General features: G+C 24.4%; 1 protein-coding gene across 3 annotated transcripts in view; it reads right to left on the reverse strand.

The window, feature by feature from the left end:
* Nucleotides 1–1,941: 1,941 nt before the first annotated feature.
* The window catches only part of LOC119677354 (cyclin G), a 37,405-nt gene continuing 19,956 nt past the window's right edge, over nucleotides 1,942–19,390 (reverse strand). For all 3 annotated transcript variants that reach the window (XM_038088659.1, XM_038088658.1, XM_038088660.1), the window contains exons 2-6: nucleotides 6,787–7,571; nucleotides 6,484–6,723; nucleotides 5,326–5,700; nucleotides 4,915–5,129; nucleotides 1,942–2,844 (exon numbers count right to left, since the gene is read on the reverse strand). In XM_038088659.1, coding sequence (XP_037944587.1) covers nucleotides 2,769–2,844; nucleotides 4,915–5,129; nucleotides 5,326–5,700; nucleotides 6,484–6,723; nucleotides 6,787–7,551 — 1,671 coding nt within the window. In that variant the 5' untranslated portion in view covers nucleotides 7,552–7,571 and the 3' untranslated portion in view covers nucleotides 1,942–2,768. The remainder of the gene's footprint in view (nucleotides 2,845–4,914; nucleotides 5,130–5,325; nucleotides 5,701–6,483; nucleotides 6,724–6,786; nucleotides 7,572–19,390) is intronic.

Below are 19,390 nucleotides of genomic sequence, written 5' to 3' on the forward strand. Positions count from 1 at the left end.
TTTTTGTTTGTTGTTTTTTTTTGAATTAATATTTTTTAAATTAAAATTATTGGTTTTCAAGTATGTATCATTATATATATTTTTTTGAAAAGTTTTTTATTTCATTTTATAGGCTTATTATTTTAAAAACGTATATGTTCAAAAAAAAAATTAAATTTATTTCTATTTTTTTAATTAAACAAATATAATGATGAGCGCCTATACTTATTACTTTCTTCTTATAACATTGGGTGTATATTTTCTCAATTTATGCATCATAATTATTAATTAATATTTAGTATTAAGCTGCACAATTTGTGTAATTTCATAACAAATTTAAAATTTTTTTTTGTAAATTAATTTTTTAAATTTTTACCAAGTTAAACTTAAATTTTATTGCTATAATTATTTAGTTTTAAACTTGTAAATTATATATTTATTGTATAAAAGAAATTAGTAGTTTTAATAACTTTAAACTTAAATGAATTTTTGAAATATTCTTTGTAAATGTTTTATTTAAAACAGAAAAACAATAAAATTTAAATAAATAATATAAAAATAATACAACTAAAATTGTAAAAAAATGTGTATAAACGTTGAAGATCACCAAGTAGCACTAAATGTGCTCTTTAACTTTTCAGTTGAAGTATTTGTATTTGAAATAAAAATCTAAAAAAAGTAGCTAAAAAGTTAAATTTTTGTTTGTTGTTAGAAATCAAATTAATATAAACATTAAATTTGAATTTAGTTATAAATATGTTAAGCATTTACAAAGAAAGCACAAAATGCTAATTACAACTAAAGAAAATTACATTTAAAATTTTGTATCACAACAATAAATTTAACTTTAGCTAAAACGGCAAGCACTATTAAATACTTGCAAATTATTTCGATATAAATATATATCAAAATATATCAAAAAAGCCGAAAATAAATTTATTTTATTTAAAAAAAAAAAATTTTAATTCGGCTGGTTTTATTTTTAATTATTTCATTTAACAATGATATAATAAGTAAAGAAGTTTTTGAAGTGCATATAAGGAATTTAAATTTACTTGAAAAATACACTGATCACTAAAACAAAAATTTAATCTATGATTTTTTTTCCATTTCCTTAAATACACGCACTGTACTTGTTTACAATTGAGTCTTTTAACAAATATAATTTTAAAAAATAAAAACAATATATTGAAAGGTTTCTCTTGCTTTAATTTTTTAATCGAATTTTTTATAATTTTGAAAGAAATATATAAACATATTTTAATACAAAGAAATCATTAATAAATATTATAATAATTTTACAATTTCTTACAGAAAGTATAAAGCAACATAGATGTATTGAGTTTTGTGTTTAATGTTTGTTTTATATAAGATATGAATAGTAATATGCATATTTTTAAACTCAGACAAAAGTAAATGAATTTGAAAACATTGAATATTTTTAGTTATTGTAATTTAATATTTTGTTAAATATTATTGTTACAAGTTTATTTTTTGAACATTTAAAATCATAAACTACACAAATACTACACGAAATTACGAATTTGAAAGATTTTTAATATATATAAATTTTTTAAGTTTGCTATAGTAAAGTTGAAGTTACAAATTTATATATTTATGGATTTTTTTTAATTATATAATTTTTTTTTTTACTATTTTCATATAAAATTTTTTGTACTTTTTTTTAAAGAATCTTTTATATTTTTAATTTTATTTCTAATACTTTTTCAATTCAAAATTAATCAAAATTTTTACTACAGTTTAGTTTATTTATTTTGGAATAGAGATGTATTAATTTTTAAACTGTATTTTGAAACTTTGTATTAAATTAATTTTTTTTTTTTAATTAATAATTAAGCTTTGTTTATTGTAACAAAAAATAAAAAAAACAAACATTGAAACACGAAACTATTATTTAAGATAAATTTTGTATACAAATTTTAATTTTTGGTTTTTTTTTTGTTTTTAATTAAATTATTTAATTTTTTTACTGAGCGAACCTTAAACTGCACTCTTTGCAGCACACGCTCTCCTGGTAAACATGCCAAAATTTATATTTTGGTATATGGTTGTTCTAGTTATTAAGAAGATTTTTAAGACTTAAAATGGTCCAGAACAACATCAATCCTTTTTATGATGGTCCGCAGCATTTTTTTTCTTAAAAATTTTTTTAATTTTTTTGTTTTTTTTTTTCTTTTTTTGGTTTTTAGTAATTTTTGTTTTTCTTAAAGCATAAGTTCTCATTTTGATATGAAAACTTAACGCACTTTTCGAACTTATTTTTAACACAATTATTTTTTTCTTTTTTCTGTTATTTAAAGTAATTTATAATTGTTTCTGTTTAATTATGATGCATAACAAAATATACACACTTCGCGCGCGCAGAGTATATTAAAATAAAAAATTTTCTATTTTTCTTCTTTTAAAATTTGCTCTTTCTGAAGGATATGTTTTTCATAATTGTTGTTTGTTTATTTGTTTGTTGTTGTTGGTCATGATTAATCTGCTGCTTTTTTAGTACTGAATTTTCTTTCTTTTGATCAGTTTAAAGCTACTACTTTTTCTGATTGCACTTTTTCTTTATTGTACTCACATCACATTACGAGATATAATCTTACTTTTCGATGTCCGATTTATAGAAAATCAGCTTATTGTACAATCCTCTCTCCTTGTTGTTGACTTACAATTGAATTCAGCAGTACATATCACATTGATGGTTAATAGTTTATATTTTAAACTATTTTAAAAGTATATCCTGTTGTATATATTGTATATAAATATTGGCGCTACTAACACTGTTCAAAAATTGGAATTATTGGTGAAGTTGGCCAGTCCTCCTCTTCTTCCGAACTAATGCTCTCAGTTCTGAAACATTAAAAAATACATTAATTTATATATTTGAAGAGAAAAAAATAAACAAAGTAGTATGGAAAAGATTGGTAGGTAGGTATACAGATCTGTGCTAATTATAAATATTTTGGGAGAGATTTTGATTTCCCGAAAATGCCGATTTTCCTTTGTTTATTACATCTGCCTTTATTCTAGTCAGTTAAAGCTTTTTCATATTCTTAGTTTGTTTGTGTTCGAACATTGCGATCTCTGAGCAGATCAATTATACTCGATTTGAAAGAATTTAAACTTTAAAAAATAACTTTTTTGCACAAGTCGAAGAGCAGATTTACTTTAGCTTTCATTCTTCTTTAATTTTGTTTCATCTAAATGCACGAGATCATGTCAAATCGGATTGACAACGAGACATCAATTTATTAACATTAGCTATTTTGAGAAACTTTTTCCAATACGCTATATGTCTATATAGCTTAATTTTTCAGATGTTAAATTTTAATATCGAATTTTCTACTTTAAGTTGAATTTTCAACTTTAAAATCGAATATCACGTTGACTATACTTTAACATATAATGTAGGTTCATAAATTATTCAAAATAACTGTCTTTACTGAAATCCGTTGCCAAAGGAAAATCCCGGGAAATCAAAATCTTGCTATTTTCTAAATAATCGTGTGTGTTTTATATTTAAGATTACAACAAATATAAAAAATTATTTAAATATATACGATTTTTATATATATCATACATGTAAAATATATAATAAAATAGATTTTAAAGATTATATATAATACATATTTTGCATATGTCATATTAGGAGTAAAAATAATATATATATATAAAGTAAACAAAAAAAGGTAATAAATATTTTAAATTTAGGCAATAAATATATAGTAAATTTTAATTTTAGTGTGGTTGTAGCCTTAGCAATTTGGAATGACTGGTGTAATTGCCAATAAGTTGAGCGTATACTCACACAAATGCTACTCACACCTGCCATAAAAAAGGTCACCTATCTAGACATGACAGTTGACCTGATAACATATAATTTGCACCGACCTAACTAATTGAAAGTATAGTTGCAATGAATCTCTTATGGTAATATAGTTCAAGATATAAACTATACGTGAGTCTAATGAATACATTCAGTGCAAATTTATGAATGAAAAAATCTTATCTCTATTCCTCTAAATGCATTATAAAATGAAAACAAATTATTCTGCATTACACTGAAATGATGAATGTATTTCAACTTAATTAAAAAGAATTAAAATCTTAGTGAATCGTATTTCAAAGAAAAGGGGGCGCGTGATAATTTTGTTATTTAAGATCAATGAACTTTATATATTTCGACAAAAAAATTCTAATCATATTTGTTTTTCTAGAAAGTGTCAGCAACGTCAAAACACAATCGCGCCTCATACATTGAAGAAATTGCTGTATATATTGTAAGCGAATATAATTAGAAATTTAATTTCTTATTTCGATAAGATAGTGAAAGTGAAATTAAGAAATTGTTTTATTTTACTAAAGAAAAGAAAAAGTTTTTCATTGACATTGAAATAACAAAGCAATATAAAAACCATGTCTTTGCAAATTATTTTTTCAGGCATAAAACAAAGTTAAAAATAAAAATATTTTTTTAAACAAATTTTATATTCTAAAAGAATGAAAAACAATTTTTATACAAACATCATATATTTCAATAAGTATATAAACTAATGAGATTGTGTTTTGACGATAAGTGACGTTAGCGATAAAAAATTTAGTGCTTAATGCGCATATGATTAAGAGACTTGTTTACGCCAATACCTATCAAAACAAAAAAATATATAATATACACAGAAAAAATATTTCAAATCTTAATGAATGTTTACATAATTATATTTAGGCATATGGTAACTTAATTGCATAATAATTAGAATAATTTTTGTTTTAAATATCGAAATCTTTTAAACTTATTAATAAAAATTACTCTAAGTAATTGTTATAAATATGTATTTAGTTCCACTCTATATATATACAATATTATTTGTTTAATTTAATTCTATCCAATCTTTTTTATATTTTTGTTATTTGTACACTTACCTCGATCGGCAGCTATCGTCAATTGCGTTCGATATGCCCTCTTCAATTGTGGGTAAATCAGACGAAAAACGATTAGTTGGGCGCAGAACACGCAAAGTACGACTCGACAGCTTCCATACCAAACGCTGCTTATAAGGCTGTTTATTCTGGCCATTGTAGTGCGATAAAATGCCAGAGACAATGCTAAAACCGCAGGTAAACACTCGATCGGGTATCTAAAATAAAAATTAAATTATTTTTATAAATTTTATATTACACATAAATATAATACTTATATAATATATATACCTATATAATATATATACTTATATAATATATATACTTATATAATATATATACTTATATAATATATATACTTATATAATATATATACTTATATAATATATATACTTATATAATATATATACTTACACGCATAAATTGTTGCAAATAGAGAATATATTCGAAGACATGCTTCAGTTCTGGGCTGCCGCGTGTGTATGACTCCTTGATATGGAAATCCAAGTGCAGACAAATCAAAACTAATGCCAAAGTTGATGGTGATATAACAGTGGTTTTAACATCACACAACAGAATTTCCAAACGATTCTCTAATTCTTCAAGTTTTATGTAATTTTGATAGAACTCAAAGAATGGACCCTCGATGTCTTTAGCCAAATTACGGAATAAGGCATAGTAAATGCGTAGGTAGCTGACCGATGTAATAGGTGTTGTACCCATTTGTACGCCCAACTTATTGGCAATAACACCAGTCATTCTTTCCAAATCGCCAGCGGTACAACCACACTAAAATAAAAATTTATTAAATACTATATGTTAAATTATAAAGCTTAAATTTTAATTTATTAATCTTCTTTTCTTTATTTATATAAATATTATTTTTATAATTAATGTAATTTATAACATTAAAACATTAAATATAATTTTAAATATATAATATTTTACACATATAATTCTTATTTTATATATATTTTATTATTTATTTTACATATTATAGACTACATATTATGTTATTATAGTTATGTTTCATTTATTCTATTTTAATAATTTACTATTTTTATTATTTCATTTTTGCGTTTAAAATTTATTAATGATTCCAGAAGAAACATTTACGGTTTTGAGATCTAATACATTGCCATTATACATTTTCAATTTATTTTTATATTTACATATATTTTATTTTAATATTGAAATAATAAAATTCGTTTAGATTTTAAAAATTATATTATATTATTACGTTTTATATTTCATTGTTATATTAAAATATTTCGTAATAAAATTATATTCTTATTACTTTCATAAATTATATCAAAATTTTAAGACTATATTTTATATTTCACTATTAAATTTTATTTCTTTATACGTTTGAAAATTTGTTTTTTATTTATACATTTAATTATTTATTATTTATATATTTAAATTTATATAAATATTCATTTTTTTATTTATATATATACATATTAATTAATTTATTTTACTTATATTTTATATTTATTTCATTATTTAAATATTTTCTATATGTTAATTTAAATTAACATATTTTATTATTTATATGTATATTTTATTTACCTGAGATATTGTAACCAGATCGTCCGCGGGTATTGGTTTAAGCTCCAATTGCTTAATGGCCAAATGGAATGATGCTATACTCATGCATGCCATATGCTTCGGCTTGACAGTCATACGATCCAAAAAGCGATCTACTAAGCTCATGGCAGAGAATAACACATCGGAGGGCAGCTCATACCACATTTTAAGACAACGTAAAACATACGCCGAGCCGTCACGTCCACCGGCTGTCACTTCACGCTACATAATATATATATATATTATTTTCCTATTCATTTATCTTATATATAATTATTAACTTACTCTTGACTCCTTTGGTAATAACAGAACAGTGTGGTATTTATCTTGTAATGCATCATACTCTTTCAACAAATTATAAAGTTCATCAGATGTTAGTGCGTTAAGTTTATTTTCAACATCCTTGCTGTTGTTATTCATAGTACTCTCATTGTCCAATAACGAAGGCTCCATTGGGTGGTCATTGTTGTTCACAGGTGTTTGTTGTTGTTGTTGTTCCAGCTCATATTTTTGATATTCTAAGCCAGCAGCACCCGGTGTTCCATACCGGCCCTCGTCAGACATCCTCATCCACTCAGTTCGCATCTCTGCATTATCAGTACTGCCATTAATAGCCGCTGCCTCCACCGACACTGCCATTGCTGATGTCGTAGGTTTCATGTCATCCTCCAACATATTCATCATATGTGAGGATGATTGTTGTGATGATGATAATGATGGTATTGTTTTTATTGATGTCGAAGATGATTGATCCATAATATTGTTGATGTTGGTGGTATTAATGACAGTGTTCGGTATATTGGTGGGCAATGCTATTGCTGGCGAAACCGACGACGACATCGATGACCGCTGCTGCATCAACTGCTGCTGCACTTCCAAATCGTTAAAGTTGTAGCTATTGCTGTTGTTGTTGTTGCTATTATACAAATTACAAAACAGCTGTTGCTGCTGTTGTAGGTGGTATTGCTCTTCTTGTTGTAGAGTATTTATCAAACCACTATCAACGACGGCGTAATTGGCGGCAGCAGAGTAGCGTACAGGGACAGACATTGTGAGGGCTGGCCTAGTACCTATATTATGCAAAAATTTGTTTTCGGTGGTTTAGGATTAGGATTTAAAAGATTTTTTTTTAATATTTTGTATTTTGTATTTTGTTTTTGAAAATTTCGCTTTTTGTACTTGTAAGGATGATGTAGATGTAGAGATAAAAGAAAGGTATTAGGCACAAATTTTGTTTGATTTTATTTTCAGCAAGATTTTAAAATAATAAATTGCAAAAAATATTCAAGCTTTTAAATTCGATATCAATGAGAAATTAAAACAAATTTTATTATTTTAAATTCTCTCAATCTTTGCTTATAATTTTTTAGGTGCAATTTTTTTTTTTTTTTTGGTTTGAATTTTATTCAAAGAAACTAAATTGTGCTTTAAAACTATGATTATTTTAGTTACACTTGCAATATTCCCAATATATGCAAGGTGCTCAACCTAGTTATTCTTTTTATTTAATTTACCGAAAATAAAATTTATTGTTTGCTACTTGTGTTGTACACACTGGTCGCTGAAAAGAATTAAGTTTAACACAAAACCCTTGTTAACTTCAGAAACCTTCGTACTATTCTTTTTTCTTGGCAGAAAAAAAACAATTTGCAAACAACAAACAAACCCTCAACTTAAAAGATATTTTTCCAAGATTACTGCTCAGTGTACGCAAATAAAAGTCCTTTGTCCCTTTATTATGCTATACGCTCGCTTATCCAAAATTACACTTCAAAAAGATACAATTACTTGGTTTATTATGTGAGCTCTTAGCTTTTTACGATAATAAACACTTGCGTCTTTTTTACAATGTAAATATATAGAATTTATACCAAAAGCAATAAAATTTCAGTTTCCAGTTGAATTGTAAACTTGATTTATTTTTATATAATATTCATATATATTATATTTTTATGATAATTATAATAAAACAACACTTGCAATGCAATATTTGTTGTTTTTTATTTACTATGTATAGCAGTTTACACAACGAGAAATGCTTTTGTTTAATATTTCGCTATTTTTTTAATCAAAGTTTTTAAAAGTCCAGATAAAATTGCTATAAACTTACAGTTCTGTGAAAAATTAAAAATTAATTAATATATGTATAAAAAAATATATAATTAATGAATTTAATGTATATAAATAAATTATTTTATTTTTTTTTATTGGTGCTGCAGTGAATTATTTAAACAAAGAAATGATAAAATTAATTAAAGGTAGTTAATCTTTACACTTTAAAGATTATTTATGAGTCAGTCAGAGGTGATAAACTTAAATTTTTTTTGTTATATTTTGAAATATAAATAAATATTTTAATACATATATACATATGATGAGCTGTTTGCATATAAATTTATATTTAAACATTAAATATTTATTTGAATGCATATAATTTAAATAATTCAACTTGAAGCCAATTAAACTGTTAGAAATTTATTAATATTAACTATAATGTCTATATTGGAATGTAAAATTAGCATGAAAATTTTAATAACTATATTATATATAAAGAAATATATATGATTAATTTAGTAAAGAAATAATAAAAAAAGTTTTTCAATAATAACAATAACAATATAATAAGTTAATATAGGTATAAATATAGTACGTAAAATAATGAAAAAAAAAAATAGCTATAAACAAAATGTAATTAATATACAGTGCTAAATTATTTTTTGATAACAATAATATCTATATTATATTTCTAAATATTTTATTAAAATAAACAAAAAATGACAAAAATGTTTCTTGCTGTGAATTGAACGAATTGAATTAAATTTCCAAATTTGCAGCTGCCAAAATTTTAATAAAGAATGTGAAGTGCGATATAGTTTTGAGAAAAAAAAGAATATAAAAATGATTAATATTATAATAAACTGATATTGGCCTTAAAAATTAGATTTCTCACTAGAACATAGAGTTCATGACCTGTGCAGAACATATTAAAAGGAATAAGAAATCAAAACGATCTCAGTTAATTTAATTGAACTTTCGTAATTGGAGAACCTCAACCAAACTGTGTAATGTGTAATAACCTCAATGAGTTGCAGTTAGTGGCTTTATTTTGCGCGGGGCATTACCTTTAAAAACAATTCAAAAACTAAAAACCACATATTATGATAAAACTTTATTACAGTGTATATATGTTATAAATACAAAGCAGTTGGAGCTACAAGGATTGCAAAAAAAAACAGTGAATAATGAAACCTACGATTTATAGATAAACTAGAACACAAGCTTTTAAGGCAATTTTCATAACAAATCTAAGAAAAATCTGAAAGAATAAAATTGAGCATTTTATAAGAATGCCCAGTTTTGTTTCAGATAGAAGAACCAATAGTGCTGATGACCCTTCCAAAATGTTTTTTTAAAGCTCACATATTTTACAAATTTTTCCAATCTTTTAAGAATAGTACGTGATTTAACTTTAATTGCGTAAATTAAAAAATAATACAATTAAAATAAAATTAAGTATGAATTTTACTTGCAACAATTTGCAGTAAAATTCATAAATAAGAAAGAATATATAAAATATAATTGAATTTATTTACAGATATATAAAATTGCATAACTGCACATGTAAGTAATAACAGCACAAAACTATTTTATCTGTTAAATTATGAATATAAAAAATATTTCTATACTTTACAACTGCACAGGCAGTAAAATAAATACGCTTCAAATCTCGTAAAGTGTGGAAAAGCGTAGATACTTTTATATTCCAAGCATATAGATGCATATATGCAATTTAAAGCTATTACAATTGAAAGTCATAAATGGGTGAAATGACGCGTTTAGTTTTAATTTAAAGAGAAATAAAAATATTTCATTGTTCAAATCTGCTTTCTACTATTCTATTCAGTTTGTAAAATTATATCAATTTTGTTGAACCACCCTAAAATAAAAATTCTCCTAACGTGACTGACTGACTATATGTCGCAATAGACTTAAATTGGAAAATGCAAATGTTGAGAGGTTTAGTTTAATTTACTTTGTAGTTTTGACTTTGAAAAAAAAGAAAATAATAATTATTATAATATACATTTTATATTATTTTTAATTATTTCCAGAAGTCATTTACTTTTTATAATTTTAAATTACAATTAAAAAAATAATGAGAATAGAATTAGTTATGCTTTTCTTAATATGTATGAATCACACTGCGAACTACGATATTTAATTTAAAATTTAATTTTATAACAATTAGATAATAGCTAAGTTGAGAAAATATATTTATAATATACTTAATTATATATTATTTATAATTTATATGAAACAATCGAAAACACACTTCTACATATTTTTGTGATCAAAACTGTATGAAATGAGAAATCTTGAACGAAGCTCTTGGCTTAATTCGACAAACAGTATAAAATTATCATAATCAAGTAAATTTTTAAGCTGACAAAGTTTTTTCAGATATCTCCATTATTGGACATTCATCATTGAGAACCATCTACTGTTTTTATGTTTGAAAATCTTCATTGTATAATGGTTCTTTTGATTCTTTCATAGAAAGTGATTACCGGAAAGTCAATTTCTTTAATTCTTCTTCTTCTGTCATCCTCATCTCCCAATGGAGCAGAGGGCCTTTACAACTATTTAGAATTTATATATAATCTATAATCAATTTCTCTTATTGCACCAAAATTTTGTTATTGATAAACACTAGTTGATGTTCAATGGTTGCATTCCATATTTTACATATATTACAATACTACTTTATCAATCAATACTTTAATTTTAAGATAGTTATACGGAAGTATAATATACTGAATATATATATAATGAATATGTAATGCATAAATGAAATAATAATACTTGGTTAAAACAAAAAAAAAAGAAAATACTAAATAATGCAAAACAAAAAAATAGACATTTGAAATTTTGCCCGTCATTTACACAGATTCCCAAGCAACGCATTAAGCAAATAGCATAAGCGCTACGCATTAAGAGCTCACAACAGTGCTAAGTGCGTATCGAGTGTATGCGAGTGGTCTAGTGGTCTATAGTCTATTTGGGTCGCGACAGACGCATTTTTAGCTTCTTCATTTAAAGTTTTTTGTATAGTTTTTATATGCAATGAATTTGAATTTTTTCATTTTTTTAGTTCAATACAATTTTATTTTTTCAATTAATTTTTTTTTTCTTTTTTTCGTTTAGATAGACGCATTTTATAACTGTGGAAATTCAATAACAACAGCATAAAATGGAAAATTGATGTACATTTGGAATATGCTTAGAGTTAGTAGTTTATGTATATATTTTACAATAATAAAAACAATTTAAAAACAACTAACAAATTATACGTACGAGTACGAGTATCTTAAAAATGAAAATATGTTGAAAGCAATTTGAAATACTCGTTTTGCTGTTATTTGATTGTGCAATGTAAATAAAAGCACGTAAGGCTTGCAATGAACAGCAGTGGTTATGGAGCTGTATGATTACGCAGGGTAATGCTGAAGTGTGAAAAAAGTAATATAGAAATTACTCAAAGTATCTATCAGTACGCTTTTCAGCTTTACGATGGTGCATACTCAATAGACAGACGTGCTACTTATAGTTTTACAGTATACACAACAAAAAAAATTTAAATTTGTATAAACAAATTTTGTGTAAATGAACTGAGGGTTTTTCATTAAAAAAGCACACAAAAGTTAATTGATTTATTGAGGAAGAAATCAGAAGAAAGCATTATACAGATATGCTCTTAAAAAATAAAAAAAAACAATGAATTACTTTTAAGTTGATTGCGACTTATTTTATATTGATTTTGTATGAGTACCGCGGAGATAATATTGCATATAGCTTTATTGTTAATACAAATTATTTAAAATAAATATATATACAGTGTTGTGCATAACAAAAGCAACCAAAATTTGCCCATCAAATAAATAAGATTTTTGTCTACTTTTTACTTTTCATTCAAAAACTTAAATACAGAGTTTTATTTGTTATTGTATTAGCTATTATAAAAAAACAACAAAATCTACAATTCTTCATAACGGGTTAAATAATTCACAAAAATAATGAGATATTGCGAAATGCGGCTGTGCAGAACAATAGCAACTTTATTTATTATATTAAATTTTTGTATTATTTTTCTAAATTTAGTATAAAGCCCTTTGCTTTTTATTACTTGGGCACTTCTACGGGTCATAGGTACTATTAAATTGTTAATAAAACTATTTGGAATTTTATACCATTCATATTTCATGACCTCAAACATTTGGAAACTTTTCGACCCCAAAAGCGACGTTTGAGAATAGCAAAATATTCTCAATTGAATATAAATCAAGTGTTTGGGCTGGCTAATCTAAAATTGGAATTCCATTTTTTAAAATCCATTCTCTTATCAGCTTTAAGGTGTGTTTTGGGTCGTTATCGCACTGATATACCCGTTGGAGTGACATTTCTCATCCGCCATGGGGTACCACATGGCTTTCTAAAATTTTTTTGTACACATGTTGGGCTATTATTTGATGAATTTCATGAAAAGATCCAAGTCTAAATTCTGAGAAGCACGCCCAAATCATTACTGACCCATCCCCATGCTTCACCGTCGCATGCCAGTTACGCGGATACAAACGTTTTTTTTTTCGCGACGTACTGTGCACATCCTATCAGATTTAGAGATATTTAAATTCGATTTATTGCTGAGAAAAACTGTTTTCCATTTAACAAGTATTCAATTTTAGTGATATCGTTCAAAATTAATATTAATATTATTTCATATTAATATTAATTAGAGCAAAACAAAAAATCTAGTTCTTTTGCAAATGCTATTTAGTTAACCTTGGTTTTTTGACTGATCTGTATTATTTGGAGCTTCACCCAAATAAACCGTTTTAACGGTATTTTGTCAAATTATATTTTTTTATAAGTTGCGAAACAATAAATTAATCAATTTTAAATATTTTGGCTATTTCATTTGAGCACTGCCATTTAAATATTTTTCAATTCTTGCTTCTTTAAACTTCAAAGTATACGTGTCACGAGCCATGATAAAAACGTACTTCCATTACCTGATTTAATATTGAACTATTCTGTGTTTATGTTCTAATTTGCTTAAAAACATAAATCACACCATAAAAATGCAAAAAATCAAAAAAATATCTTGCTAGAATGCACTTTGGTCATAGATCTATCATTGATCTTGTCTCAGTTGCTATTGTTTTGCACAGCCGCATTTCGCAATATTTTATTATTTGTGTGAATTTATTAATCCGATATGAAGAATTGTAAATTTTGTTGTTTTTTTATAATAGCTAATACAATAACAAATAAAACTCTGTATTTAAGTTTTTGAATGAAAAGTAAAAAGTAGACAAAAAACTTATTTATTTGATGGGCAAATTTTGGTTGCTTTTGTTATGCACAACACTGTAAGTATATATATATAAAAGCACGTACGTATAATTTAATGTGAAATTATATTTATCTTTAATTAAATATTAATTCAAATGAGTAAGAATGCAAATAAAAAAAATCAAATTAAAGATTAAATTTGATATCAAATGTGACAATAATCTTTACAGAGAAATTTATAGTAATATTAACACGAAATTAAATAAATTTGGTAAAATTAAAGCAAGGGCATATATATCAGTAATTATTTTATTATATTGCTATTTGTGTGTTATTTCATAAATTTCTTTACTATTATTTATTATTTTGGTTTCTAAAAAATTTTTAAGTCTTATAGTGGTTTATATTTCATTTTCTTTTTTTTTTTATAATTCTAGCATTAAGCGAAGTAAGAGTATGTAATGAAAATTGTAATTTGATAAGAGCTAATGAAAAAGAAGTACAATAGATCTTAATGATCGCAGAGTACCATTGTTCCTTCTTAATAAAATGTATTACGAAAAATGACATCCATTGTTACGAAGTTTTTACATTCACTATTAGAGATTAGTCTTAAACTATAGTCCAAAGAAAATACTATAAAATAATTTCACTATATTTAAGAAATAATTATTTATTTATGTAAGGGAATAATTTATGTTAGTACATTTAAGGAAGGAAGCAGTGCGAAACTTATATATTGAAATAAACTAAAAGTGCCAACAAACAGCACTAAAAATCGAAGCCTATAAGTGCTAATGAACAACACTAAAAACTTAACAAATAAATAGAAAGTAGAAAAACAGGTTACAAATATTTTATTGATTTTAACATATAATCATATAAAGATATTTTTATATTAATGATTTTTGTATTTTCATTGACTAACATTTTCAGTTTCCTCTCCTCTTCCTCTTTCAACAATAAATTTGTAGACTATATGGGAATTTTCACAAAATAATTTGAAATTAGTACTAGAACATTCTAGTATTAATTTGACCAATATGTTATATTGTTATATTATATTTAAATGAACAAATTGTTGCAAAAATAAAGAACAATAGAAGGAGGCTTTATACGAAATACTAATTTTATATATTATATATTACTTATATATTACCAATTTCGTTTGTTTTTAAGTACTGGCGTATATTTGATAGAATAACAATCATTTTCATAATGTATTGTTTTAACATTTTAAACAGTTTAAATTATTTTATTAAATGTATTCACAAACTGTTTTTATTTCAAAACTTGCAATAAACAAACTACAACTAACAATTATTTCAATTTTTCAATGAAGTAATAGATTAATTTCAAAGACTTCTAATATTCAGGGTTTAAACGAAGTGTTATAACCGTTTTCAAAGTCGAATCTTGCAAGGTCTTTAAATGTTTTAACAAACAATTAACTTTTCAAAATTACAGGCACAAACGACGACTCAGCCAACACAAGCCAGTCAGTCAATAATAACAAAGACTTATTATTAAAAACAACAAGTACGAATACGAGAATAAATGTTATTGCCACTGTGCTTACTTACATTCAGTAATAACAGTGATTCGTAAAAATTAAATAAAAAATTAAAACTCAAATCAGTTATTAACATAAAAAAGTTAAACAAAGGTAATACTGGTATTATAATTAATAAAAGTGTACGCACAGCTTAGCTTTGCAAATGTCAAAAAACTGTATTGTAAAGGTTAAATTAAATTGTTAAGACATGCAAATAATTGCAATCACATTTTATACAATCGTTTCATAAACAAACTTAAAGAATAAATAAATAAATATATATATCAAATAGTAAAAAGTAGTCACTATGTAGTCATATTCGGAAGCGATTCATTGACGACTATGGGAAGTAAACTACATTGTTTTAATTTCCGCCATTTTGTTTAAATAAAACTTGTAAAAAAAACAATGAATTTGTATAAAATAATAAAAACAATAGACAAATAGAGTCAAAACAAAAGTAAAAAATTAAGTTAACGTCAAGGTCAGACACCCACCGAACCAGTCACTTCTTAAAAAAAAAAAATATGAATATATATATATATTTGTCTATATCTCTCAAAGATTACAGTATTTTATACAATATATATAAACATATATATTAAAATGAAAAAAATTGATTAAGCAGACGCTGCTAATACGCAGTATCATATCATTTACATGTTTAACTATCATTTGTTGTTTTTGTAGTTGTTGGTGTTAAATTTGTGGCTTCGTTATATGCTTCAGTGTGAACTGAAGTCAAATGCAGTCATGCTAAGCTTTTGTAATGAGACCATGTAAGTTTTAACAACCCTGAACTAAAAACATGCAATACTATTGTAAAACATATATTGGCAGAGCTGCATTTAATAGGAAAGTAAATAAGTATACGATACATAAATTCTTTTTTTAAATAAAAGAATTAAAAGTAAGTATGTACTAAGAAAGTTTCATTTAAGATATTTATAAGTATATGGATAATTATAAATAAATTTTTTGTAATTTTTTTTTATAAAAATAAATCACTGCTTTTATTTAAAATTAAAGGAAACTTATTTTTAAATAAAACAGCTTTGAATATTATTAACATCTCTAATTTAAAACGGTAATATTCGAAACTAACGATGCTTACGTCAGTAGTTTTCTACTGTGACGCATTAACCACTTTATCAGTTGGACGATTATATTTGTATATGAAAATGAAACTAGCTTTAATCAGCAATATATTTGAAATATGATCAAGTTTTCAAACGAATTAAATTAAAATATAAAAAAACACCATATAAAAAAACACTTCATGGTTCATTCAAAAATATCGAATCCACAAAATTTACCACTTTTAAATGACTAACTTAAGTAGAAAATAAAACAAAAAAGAAGGATGGTCAAATTCAAATGACTCATAATACCAAAGGTTGAATAGTAAAAAATTATATATCGATTGAAATAAAAATTACTATATAAGAACTATATCTTTTCTTCTCTAAACTACTAATAGAATATACTATATTATATCAAACAATTATGTAATATAATTTGATCTTGTATATTAATTTTCAAATATGTAAATCAATTTTTATTATCCTACTGCTAAATAAGGTGAATTTCTAATTTTTTAAAATCAGTATCTTTAATACTCTAAATTACTATATTTCAACATTCAACTTTAGTATAATATTATTTAATGCATTATATTATATTAAATCAAAATAAAAGTTCAATTTATTAATAAAATTAACACATAAAAGTGCTGAAAACACTGAACCCATTTCATACCTGGAAGTACTTTTTAATTTATTCAAGAAAATAACAATACAAGAACTTTGAAACATAAGAAACATTCAGACAAAAAAAATACAAATATTTTCACAAAGCGCTAGTATTTATTTTTGTAAATTAAAATAGTAATTATAAACAATATAAAAAATTTCAAAACATAAAAATGTCTCTTAATTATATATAAAAATGATCAACTAAAAACTGAAATTTTAGTTTTATATCTTCAAAATATATTCATATCAAATTCAGATTAAAACTAAACAATAAAATAAGATACAATGAAATAGAGTTATAATTAATGTGAATATAATTGTAGGTCAATAACTTCAACAAATTTAAGAACTATAAAAAAAAGCAAAAGCTATAAAGCAAGAACCCAAAGGGCAATAACACTTTTGGTACAATCGTTCAGCTTTATAGTTTTATGAATTAAAAAAAATGTTAACACTATAACTCAAAAATAAATATCACACACACCATTTAATAGTTATACTGTCAACAAGCAGCATATATTTTATATTATAATGAATCATATATTTTAATAGAATTGTCACACAACACAACAGCAGACACGATATACGATTTCAACATAATATCTCTCTAACCAAAAGCACATCAAATATAAGCTAAATCTATAAAACTAGAAAAAGCACTTAAAATTTTGTATGTTATTTATAGAATCTATTATCGTATAAAAACGACAGCCTACACAAATTTTCAGCACAGTAACTTATAAGCAAGAGTCACGCCACAGTAACAATAACTTCAAATATGAACAAAGAATTTTAAAAATAGAAATGATCACTTATAGTTCAAGTAAACGAGATAAAGAGGTAAAATTTGAGCATAGCAACTCAAAAACAAACAAAATTTCAGTCAAATAACTCAAAAACAAAAAACAAACCACTTAAAATTTATAACTTCAAATTCAAAAAGCGTATTTCAACATAGAAATGATGTCATTTCATGGTCTAATATCAGAAAAAGTATTGTCAGCAGACGCAAAATTTCAGCACAATAATTCAAAAACAAAATGAGGTGAAAGAGAAACATTAGATGTGAAGAAATTATCAGTAAATTGATAATCGTATAATGTTAGTGGAAAGTTTTTTACAAAAATTTAGCACAATAACTCTTTGTCTGTATGGATTACAAAAATATTAATATTTCTATGTTGTTTTATATTATTAAATAATATAAAGTGTAAAAAAACTAAATTTAGTTGAATTTTACTTGAGATAAACAAATCATATTTTACAGTTAAGACATATGAATTTTAGAAAACAACCTTTAGTATTTTCTGAGCAACCAATATGGGTTGAATATACTATATACTATAACTAAGGTATTTAATTAAGGTATTCAATTATCGACATTGTTTATGTCAACAATAATCGGTATCATTATCAAATTTGAGTATCTAATAAAAATATAAAATTAACAATAAAATATAATAAATGAAAATAAATATAAAAACAGAAAAATAAAATTAAGTATATAATATTAAACCACAATTAATGTTCTTAAATTTTGTCATAGATGTTATGTTGTTGTAAGACTTGTCGATCTACGTACCGTTCATGGAGAAACTTGATACCGTCCGTTTTTGGACTGACATAGATATATACTAGCCATCATTGATAGCTTAAATATTCTATTTTGATCAATTATTTTCAAGGGGCTTATTGGAAATATTTTGCTGAACCTCACAGACTTCGGTCAGGCCGCCAGAACTAATTGCTTTATTTATTTCTTACATAGCAATAGCTTTTTAGTAGACCTAATCAACTAAATTATTAGTTTCAAAACAACCTTACGAATAACTGAGCTCCGACTGTGTAGCTAATCTATAGGCGTCATATAACAAAACAGATACATTCATATTATCTCTAGATCGTGCTAATAATTTTACTGGAAATTTTATCATAATTTAGCATAATATCTCTAAACATGCTAAAAATAAATTATTATTTGTTTAGTCTAGAGAAATACGAAAAAAAAAAAATGCAAAATAAATGAAAAAATTAAATAATTTGCATAATTAAAAAAAAAAACTAGAGTTTCCTTTTGTTTAAAGTGATCTCAATAATAATATTTATATTAAGCGAAAAACAACAACAAAACTCTGTATATCTGTTCGTATGTAACGGTTTTTGATTAGGGTTACACAACAACAACAAACACAAATATAAAATAACGTCTTTTTTATAAAAAAAAAAC

This window comes from Teleopsis dalmanni, chromosome 2 (assembly GCF_002237135.1).
Source record: "Teleopsis dalmanni isolate 2A chromosome 2, ASM223713v2, whole genome shotgun sequence".
Lineage (NCBI taxonomy): Eukaryota > Metazoa > Arthropoda > Insecta > Diptera > Diopsidae > Teleopsis > Teleopsis dalmanni.